Raw genomic sequence first — 10,853 nt, forward strand, 5'->3', positions numbered from 1 at the left:
AATGAAAAAGATGTCCAACCCATTTCCTCTTTTATTGATTTTAGTGACAGTGCTCATTTCCATTAAAATTATCAATTTGCACCTTTTTAAGCCATACCAACTACTCATCAAGGTCTTTTAGCAATAATAAATAAACAGATGAAATGTTACTCAGTTTTCAAAACCTCTCTCTCCTCTCTCTCTCTCTGACCATTGAAAGTCTAAGCCTTTTCCAACACGCAAACTGCAAACAAATTCTCTCTCTAGAATTAATGGCCATTCAAATAACGTACAGCCTTTTCTCTTACTTCCCACACCTTATCGATAACCTAACCCCCTTGTTGCGCACCACTTACATTCCAAACATAACCTTACCCATTATGGTAAAAGTTCACTGCAACCTGTCTTCCCCTAGTACACACTACCTTCCATTCCCAAGCCCAAAACCCCTAAAGGAAAGAACAGACACCGACTCATGGAAATAAAGACCAACTTTAAGACCTTAGACTCAGCTGCAGGACTCGTTCACATCTGAACCTCAAAAAGATCATAAGGTCCCTGACCCTATCTCAGCACGCCACCCCAAATTGTGTTCATGCACTCCACCCCTCCCTCAAAAACAACATAGCACCCACATAGAAAATAGCCCCACATTTGGCCAAAAGTATATATATAAATAGAGAGAGAGAGAGAGAAGCATTTAAAGCAGCAAAACTGAACATGATTCAGAGCAAAAAGAAACATATCCAAAAGTAGAGAGAGAGAGAGAGATGGGGTTTCATTGGTTGGCATTGGAGTTGTAGTGGGTGTGCTTAGCAGAGGAGCCCTTGCACTGCTTGACCGGATACTTGACCGCGTTGAGCTCCACCTTGCGCAGGGCTGCACGACCAAGATCGACGCCACAGATGTCGGCAAGCCTCACCAGATAGAGCAACACGTCCGAGAGCTCCTCACCCAAGTGCTCCTTCTCCTTCTCCTCCCAATCCGGCAGCCCCTTTGGGACCTCACCCTTCCATTGGAATATCTCAGATAACTCACCCACCTCCCCTACCTAAACCAAACACGAAGTTAACAGAAAAAAACACAACAACAAAACCAAATGCAAGGAAATCACACACTCAATTCATATTAATGTAAAAAATCCCATGTATTGTGTATAATGAAGTAATGAATATGGACACCACCAAAAGAACTTCCCAATAAAGTAGAAGGTCATAGGCTTAGGGTTTAGTCTTTTTTTTATAGCTGTAAGGTATGGTTTCTATGGAGGTAAATACTAAATAATGCTATTAGTTTAAGTGTGAAACCCTATAAAAAAAATGTCCATCACCATAACACAGGTCTATATGAAAAGGAAAACATGTCTACGTATCTATATGACTATTGTTTTCAAAGAAACCTTACTAAGGAAACCAAGAAATTCGGGGTTTGTTACTAGTCAAAAGGTATGTATCCCAACCAAAAACACTTCCAGTCCAAAAGGATTTCTAGAGCCAAAGCAACACAAAACCCAAATAGAAATCGCTAAAAGGAGCAAACAAAGGACATAAGAAACCCAAAAAAACCTGGGGAGATTTGTAGAGGGGAATAAACGAGTACCCACAAAAAGGAACGGAGAAGAAAAGAAGAAAACCGCCTTTTCCCAAGGGAAAAAGAGAAACCCCAAGAAAAGAAACAAGGGAAAATACTGAGAAAATACCCAGATGAGAGACATGTTTCCAGAGAGAGAGAGAAGGGAGGGGGGAAAGGGTAGAGAGAGAATGACTGACCAGGGCCAGGAGAAGGTTCCTGGGACTATGGAATTGGTCCCAATCCCTTTCTTTGGCAAACTTAGCCATCTTCTTCTTGAGTTCTTCGAGGGTAACGCTCTTGCAGGACTCCCCGTTCGCTTGGTGGTCGTTTTCCATCTCCATGTCGTTCCTCCCTCTCTCTCTCTCTCTCTCTCTCTCTTTCACTCTCTATATATCCTTGGGCCTCTCTCTCTCTCTCTTTCACTCTCTAAATATCCTTGGGCTTTGCAGGAAAGTGAAGGTATGGTGTAAAGTGCAAAATGAGGCAGACGCGGGGATGAGAGAGAGAGAGAATATCGAAAAGACGGAAAGCTTTATATGGGAAGTGGGGAACTCGTGCCCTCATCCCACCGGCTATCTCAAGTTTTCCGGTCATGCTTATAGACAGAGAAAAGGAAAAGGGTCACGGTTTCAGCGGAAAGTGATGGGCCCCACCCTCCTTCTACCGGCGTCCGGTTTGTGGGTCATTCATTCCCAAGCCATCCTTCCCTTAAACGCGGCTCGCTCGACCCGATAGCACTTCTTTTTTACTCCCTGCTGATTTCATATGGGAACCACCAAGTAGGATGCACACCGAAACCTAGCTGGCTCGGGCTAGTTCGCTTAGTAAATGATCCGAACTTGAACCGGTGTATGAAACTCGGATGAGCCATCGAACTGAGCTTGAACGACCTGTCGAGCAGCATAAGGTTCGATAGACTCGATAAGACTCTATTCATTGCAAACCCCATATATATATATATATATATATATATATATATATATATAATATCTTTGCAAAAAATTCAGAACTCCATTGTTACTGTTACTGGGTAGGGTGTTCATCTTTATTAAAAACGTGTTGGGTTTGAATCTCGCCCTTTTCGACTTGATTTATTTTCAGGTCAGGAAATAGCAAAACATAATCAATTTGAATTCGAGAGACAGTGATTTGGTTTGGAAAGGAAGACGTTTCAAATGAGAGTTTGAGATTGCAGAAAGTCATACGAGGCGCTGGGCAGGCCCCCACCATGTGATTGGAGTAAATGTATACTCCACTAGCCAAAATAGATTATAAACTAAGTCGAGTAACTATTTGGAGCGTTACATCATAGAAGGTGCAGTGAAATTGCCAACTTACTATAAAACCAATCTCACAAAAATAGCCAGCCAGATCAATGGAGGACGTGAGGTTTTTCTTTCTCTTGATAGCAAGCTGACGGTTAATTGTTATAAAAAAGATAGTCCAAATGATAAAAAGACCCTAATTAGATTACGATTAATATTCTACACACAGAAGAGTGACATACTGCAAACAAATGAGGCCATAATCGTGGTTTTAAGCATTTTAAAACTAAGAAAATGATTAAGCTTGACCCACGCTTTGGTAATATGACATTTATAATTTTATATGAACATTCAAAGGTTTTTCTTGATATGATATCCTCCGGAGGGCCATTAAGAGATCAAGGATATGTGTGCTTTCTTTTCTGCTTTCAGTTGTCAAGATTTCATTGCTTACAATATGTAAAGTTGTAGACTCCCCAATTGATCTTTATGGCAACGTTATGTGCAATGTGCGTAGGCAAAATAAGACCAAATTCCATTATATGGTTATGGCATAATTGACTGCTCTCTCTCTCTCTCTTGAAAATATAGTTGTCTAATCATGAAGAGATATCGTGCTTATCCCTTCTCAAAACTAATCAAGGAAAACCCATCGATGAGATATTCAGTGGATTGTTATATCAATCAAACTCTTAGGTCAGATATGACCAGAAATATAAAGAAGAATATTAATGTGGATGATAAATGGTATAAGAGTCATTGTTGGAAAGATGAGATATTGATTTTGATATCTAAAATATTAAAATAAAAAATTAATATCTAAAATATGATTGTCATAAACAATATGTGCACATTGAACTTGAGGCTTGTCTCTATTAGCAGGTGTCCATAACATGTAGCCCTCTAGTTTGGGAGCAAGACTCATTGGAACTAAACCAAGCCAGACTAGGTTCTAGTTTTCTTTAGGCCTAATACATACAAAAAAGCACAATGTCCTTCCTGGTTAGAGAGTTCAAAACCCACATAGGACATTCTTGGCTTCAAGGTCAAAGTGGGTAAGATAATCTAGGAAGACTTCAAGGGTTTTACTAACGGATCAGGGGGCGTTTGTTACACTCTCACTCAAGAGAAACCATTTTCCTCTGAACCCATTTTGACCAGCAAACTAACTTTTTTTTTGCATTTATTATGTGGATCCCATTATATATTTTTCATAGGCATGTTTGTTTCATCCTTTGTAAAAAAGAGACTCGATTTTCTATGAAAAAGAGTCTCTTTCATGGGAAAGTGCATGAAATAAATGCTGCCTGAGGAATATGCAATCCATACCCCCAACTAAAAAAAATGTTGGTGTCTTGCTTGTAAAAAAATTCTACAAGCCACTGTTCACTTGGATAAAAGTCCAGCCTTTAATTACCGAAGGAATATTCAAGCAAGAAACAAGGTACAACAACTTTTCAGATGTAGGCTTACAATGAAGGAGAAGCTTATCCTGTTCATGGAAAGGCCAAATCAGAGCAACCCCATATCCAACCAAGCGCCAACCGATTTTACAAGCCTATTTATTATTATTGGTATCAACGGGTCGGGTTTACCCATACCAAACCTTATAGGGTCCGAGTATGGTGATAAATAAGAAGACCCGATTAAGACATGGGTTCAGACCTGAAGGTCCAATTAATACATGAATCCAGATATAGTTTGTGAAATTTTATACCAAACCTGGGCCTGACCCCAGTTCTGATTAAGACCCATAAATTTTCAATGTAAAAATGATAAAAATAATATTTTACTGGGTCTGGTTCATGTAGTTCTTATCAAGTCCGGGTATGGTTTCTCTTATGGTGGGTCCAATTATACATGGGTTGGGACTCTATATACCATACTCAAAAATCAAGGTCAGGTCTGTTTCTACATGGGTCCGAACCAAACCCGACCCGTTGACACAGTGGTGCACATTTTTATATAAAGAATAGTTTGCTATTAAATATAACATTGTCGACTACCGCATCAATGCATGTGGAGCAATGAAGCATGCTGTCTCACATATGAGGTGCATTCCAACATACAACTGAGGTCGTTAATTAATCAAATTCTGCAGCTCCAACATCTGTCAACTTATTCTGCATTTCATCATACAAGTGACCATGCGTCAGCAGGATCGAAATTTTATAACCTCTTTACTATTTCAAAATTCCAATGCAAAATTGATACAAAATTGATACGCACTAAAAACACACACACACACACACATATATATATATATATATATATATATATATATATATATATATATATATATATATATATATATATATATATATATATTGCTACAATTGAGTTTGAATCTCACCATGTGAGTTTTTTGTTTTGAATTTATCACCTGAAGAAACAGCACCGGACATGAAGACCACACTGCCATACCTACTGTTGTCATGCCGGCAGCATAAAACTCTGAAGCTAAGATCCCTGCCCCCAAGGCCTATGATACGCATTGGCTTATGCAGACTGGTGACGCCCATGAGAATCGAACCTTGATTGCCCGTCTAGCAGCCAAGGCCCCACCCCACTACGTCAATCCTCCTTAGGGCTATCTCACAATGTGAGTTGTTTTTACACAATTTAATCACATAGATGTGTTCAACATGCTCCATTGAATATGAATTGACTCTTAGATCATGTTTTTTTATGAAAAATATGTTTTTATTAGTTAAAAAATTGATGTTTATATAGCCATTGATTTTTAGATCAAGAAAACCGGTATACAGGTCAAATTTCAGTGATCCAAAAGTCGGTTCTCACTAAATAAAATATATAGATCACATCTATGGTATTAAATGTATAAAAAATAAAAAAGTGATGGGACTGTACGGATAATTTGACCGGATTCCTTGAAAACCTTATAATTTTCAGTATTCTCCTCATGTCCAAAATCACAAATATCCGATATTGTTGGGACACTTTTATCCTTCGCAACTGCAAATTTAGGTATTTTTGCAATAAAATTATATCGTCCATCGAATATGTCCAACGCCCACTTAAATCCAGAATCACATATTTTTTTATGTGAATTTAGACCTCATGAACTCGCTTAAATTTATTTACAAAATCTTAGTGAAACTGAAACCATCAAAATTACAAATATCATATCGTTCGCATATACTTTAATATTTCACAAAAATATATTTACAAAATACTTACCACTAATTTTGCAAATATTTTACTTTTCGTATATATTAAACGCTCTTGCATGAAGTTATTTGCAAATCTCCAGATATCACAAATATCATATTTAAATATTTGAAAAATTATGACAAATATGCAAAATTTCTTATTTTTTATGAATTTATTAAATCATATATGAAACCCGCTATGGATTTTTGTTTATAACAACCCAAATAACAGTGCATATCATCAAATAGACATTCAAAACATGTATACATTCAAATGATTTGAAAACATACAAACATATAAATAATAATATTATGTATGAATCATTCAACAGTGCTTTCAGTTTAAACATTCAAATTATTTAAAGTGCAAGAGCAGTGGTTTCAATTTTATTTTAAAATCATTTAAACATCCAATCAATGACATTATATATAAATTAATGACAAACAAACAATTTTATATAAGAATTCATTCACAAAAATATTCAAATGACATTATATACAAATCAATGAGTTACAATGTTAATCTTTGAATATATACAAAAAAATAAAAAACAATCAAATGAATTCCTACAATTAAGGATGTTGTGATTGCCATAATTATATCTCTTCAATGACTTTATTTGTGATTTTCGGAAGGTCAGCTTGAATACATATCATATCATCTTGAGTGTGTATCATATTCTTCAACATGAAAATTTTTTCAAGTGCAAGAGTCAACTTTTCCTTTGATCCACTTGTGCTATTTCTATGCTTTTCTTCATCATTTTTCTCTCCTTGAAAGACCCTCATTGTCATTGAAGAACATGCAACCTGTTAGGCAGCTATAAAATTGTCATTGGTGGCATGTTTCATGGATGACAAGTTGATGTTTTGTCACCCTCGTGCCAGTCTTGAAGTTCGAAGAAAAATACCGTCGGGTAATCCTTCGTTCGATCATTTGTGGCATGTGATAGAAATTTGTTAACTGTGTCAAGGCAATTGGTTGGTTGCTGAATAAACCCAAAATATCGAACAACACGAATGACTATTTGACGCTCAACTTTATTCATGTTGTGCATCCAAATGTCCTTCCTGATGATGTCCTTCGCCCCCACAACCACATCAATATTTTTCTCCTCTTCCAACACGTCTTCATAGAGTCACCCATTTACCTACATTTCCTTTATGGTCAGGCATACAAACATGTATTCATTAAAAATATATATAAAATATCAACAACAATACTTACGTTTGCCCTAATCAGTTGTGCAAGGACCAACCAATCTTTGATCACGGCTCTCTTCGTTGCATGACCGACTTGACATTGCAGCATGTGAAAATTCATGGGCAACGTCACGCATCTGGGGCCTTTCAATGAATATATGCTCCTATATCTAAACCCACATAAAAATGATTAATAAGGATTAATACACAATATGTATCAAAATATAATATGTAAGTATAAGAATAATTATAAATAAAAAAGTTTAAGTACAATGAAAGAATAAATACCTCCAATAATACCAACATCTCGATAAGGTTTTTTCTCCCTCTCTTCGTGCTACTCAAACTTGCATGCAGGTGTGCAAGTATAGCTGCTCCCAATACGTATTAATCGATGCGATCTAGGTCTTCCAATAATTCGATATATGATACATATACTGACTTTCCGCCAGTGTCGATGAATAAGCATGAGCCAAAGAAGTAAACAAAAAATGTTCTCACCATCTTATCCACCCTACTACCACCTTTTCTTCCAACACATAGTAGTTTTATCTTCATCTTCCTCACCTTACTAGGGTCATAATTGCTTATAAGCCATGAAAACTTGATCTTATCGACTTCAAATACATCATCATCTGCTTGTAAATAAATATCACATAACTGCTTAATTTTTTTTTAGCATTTTTCACTAACTGGGTCCTTATAGCACTTCAATCTGGTTATTCGTATCATGTCATCTAACATGATGGTTATTTCAAAATCTTCGAACTGAAATGTGTTGATTGCTAAATTTCAAAATTGCACAACGACCTTTAAGAGAGAGTGACTGATGTTCCATGGTGTGATCTCTAAGAATTTGCAAAAATGCATTTGATCCAACAACTCCTTCACTTCCTCCATTAGTGTTAAAAACCATTGATGTACTTGGTTCCAGTAGAATTGATACATGCAACATGTTGGCTCTTCTAAATCAATTGGCTGAAAATTCTACAATCCAAATTAATTTTACTCAAATCAGTCAATTTCAATGAATTCATGTATAGTAGCAATAATATATATATATATATATATATATATATATATATATCAATTTAATCAATGAAATTAATCAATTGCATTGAGATATAATAGCAATACATATCTAAATTTAATCAATAAAATCAGTCAATTGTAATGCATTTTTATATTTTTGCACACATACATGACAAACTAATCAATTGTAATGAAATATAGTAATAATATATATATATATATATATATGAAATTTGTCAATTGAAATTAATTTTTATATTTTTTAAACATACATAACAAACTAATCAATTGCATTGAAATATAGTAGCAATATATATATATATATATAATCAATAAAATCAGTCAATTGCAATGATTTTTTATATTTTACACACACACATGACAAACTAATTAATTGTATTTATGCATAGTAGTAATAACAATACACACACACAAACACACACACACACACATACACACACACACACACACACACACACACACACATATATATATATATATATATATATATATATATATCAATTTAATCAATAAAATCAGTTAATTGTAATAAATTTTTACTTGTCGACGAGCACTGGACCTTCTTCCCCGCTGCGACCTCTTCGTTAAAGCATGCACTTTTTTCTTCTCATGGAAAGCAATATCAAACTCTTGAGCGGTGTTTTCATCCGACCTAGCTACATGACCCTCACTTACATCTACTTTTTTAGGAGGGTCCACATTAACCTCAACCCCTTGGTCATGTACTTCCTCCGCTCTCTCACCACTGCCACTACAGGTGGCCGCATCTCCAACTTCATTTATCCAAGCATTGAGGTTAGCAACAACCTCATAACCTGCCAATGAGTCACCATTCATCTTCTTAGATGCTTTTGGGGTGAAAGACAAGATTGTGCCTACAAATTGCTTAACTTTTTATGCACATTCTGCCTTAAATATGAGTTCCTTTGGAATTTGTAGCTCACTGCTTGAATGTAACTGTATGTGATTATCGATGGTGCATTTTTGTGAAAAACGTCGGACAATCATATTTTTTGTAATGGATGGAGCTCCCTCTCTGCCCACTTATGCACATTAAGTTGTGCTTCCAAATTACCAGGATGGCCTAGTTCATACTTCTTTGTTTGCTTTTGTTGTTGTGCTTGAGAAATTTCAGATGATGTCGGTATGGTCCCCTTTGATACATTCTTCTTATTATTATCCATATTTTATTAACAAACATATTCAAATTTTTTTACAATAACAATACATGAAATATTGAACAAGCATTGCAAAAAATAAACAATATATTTGCACTTTAAAAAGCATTTAAAAAAAAAGTGAACATTGTTTCATTCATTCAACCGTTAAAAAAATAAAACAATATTTGATTCAACCATTAAACAAAATGGAAACAATATTTGATTTAGCCGTTAAACAAAATGAAACAATGTTTGATTCAACCGTTAAACAAAAGGACATATTATGCTTACCGAAAAAACATGCCATAGATGGTTCAACAACGATGAAATGCCTTCGATGAATAGTTGTCGAAAATAGTTGCCAGAAGAAAAACAGGCTACAGACCACTAGTTGGGAACAAAAAGCAAAAAAAACTTAAACTATGCAAAAATAATCAAGTTGAAGACCACAACGGGTTTATATATGATTCAAGAAAATATTTCATAACAAATAAGCAATATCACATATGTGTCATGCTTTCGCAAATAGTTAAATACAATATTTGTAATATAAGGCGATTCACAAATTACGTTATGGGAGAATGTGTAGTATATGTGAATAAGTATAATATTTGTGAATTTAGTAGAGTTTTGCAAAATAGAACAATGTTATAAATTTATGTGATATTTGTCGTATATGCAAATAAGTAAGATATTTGCAAATTTGTTGGTAAGTAGTAAGTGTAGTTTCACACAGAAATTTATATGATTTTGAAAAGTATATGCGAAAAGTATGATATTTGTGAATTTAGTGGTAAGTAGAGTTTCACACATATATTTTTGCGATATCATGAAATATATGCAAAAGAATATGATATTTACGATTTTGGTGGTTTCAATTTCACTGAGATTTCGCAAATAAATTTATACAAGTTTGTGAGGTCTAAATTTGCATAAAAAAACCTGCAATTCTGGATTTAAGAGGATGTTGGACATATTCGATGAACGATACAATTTTATTACAAAAATGCCTAATTAAACTTGTAGTTGCAAAGGGTAAAAGTGTCCTAACGATGTCGAGTATTTGCAATTTTAGACATCGGTAGAATATAAAAAATTATAGGGTTTTAAAGAAATCACGTCCAATCACCCGTATAATATGGTTATTTTTTGAAAAGAAAAAAACTAAACAAGAGGGTTCCTCGCATTTGCTGGGTTGATTGCACCTACAATTTACTGTAGCAAATATTAACCCATGTATAAATATAATTTTTTATGGAGAGCCATCATTAAAAAAAAACTCAATAAAGGTGTCTTTTGTCGCAAATCAAAGCTGGTGTACTTTTTGATCAGGGTCCTCTGCCAAGCAGAAGGCTCAGGTTCGAATCCCTCTACCACATGGAGCTTAAGCGTTATCTGGTAGGGGTCTGCCTAACCCCAGCTTGTCTTTCAAAAAAAAGAAAAAAAGC

The 10,853-nt window shown here is 35.1% G+C and overlaps 1 protein-coding gene across 1 annotated transcript; it reads right to left on the reverse strand.

Moving 5' to 3' along the window:
* Positions 1–649: 649 nt before the first annotated feature.
* On the reverse strand, positions 650–1,897 carry LOC149833268 (uncharacterized). The gene is made up of 2 exons (XM_090012776.1): positions 1,749–1,897; positions 650–1,030 (listed from the first exon to the last, which is right to left on the reverse strand). The coding sequence occupies exons 1-2, from the start codon at positions 1,890–1,892 to the stop codon at positions 758–760; spliced, it is 417 nt and encodes a 138-aa protein (XP_089868902.1). The 5' UTR covers positions 1,893–1,897; the 3' UTR covers positions 650–757.
* Between the last annotated feature and the right edge of the window lie 8,956 nt (positions 1,898–10,853).

Source organism: Nuphar pumila, chromosome 7, assembly GCF_984573655.1.
Source record: "Nuphar pumila chromosome 7, dmNupPumi1.hap1.1, whole genome shotgun sequence".
Lineage (NCBI taxonomy): Eukaryota > Viridiplantae > Streptophyta > Magnoliopsida > Nymphaeales > Nymphaeaceae > Nuphar > Nuphar pumila.

Excerpts from the sequence above, each read along its gene's own strand:
- LOC149833268 (XM_090012776.1), bottom strand. The coding sequence starts at position 1,892 with ATGGAGATGGAAAACGACCACCAAGCGAACGGGGAGTCCTGCAAGAGC. Across the intron at positions 1,031-1,748 it reads GGAACCTTCTCCTGGCCCTG|GTAGGGGAGGTGGGTGAGTT; the intron begins GTCAGTCATTCT and ends TGTTTGGTTTAG.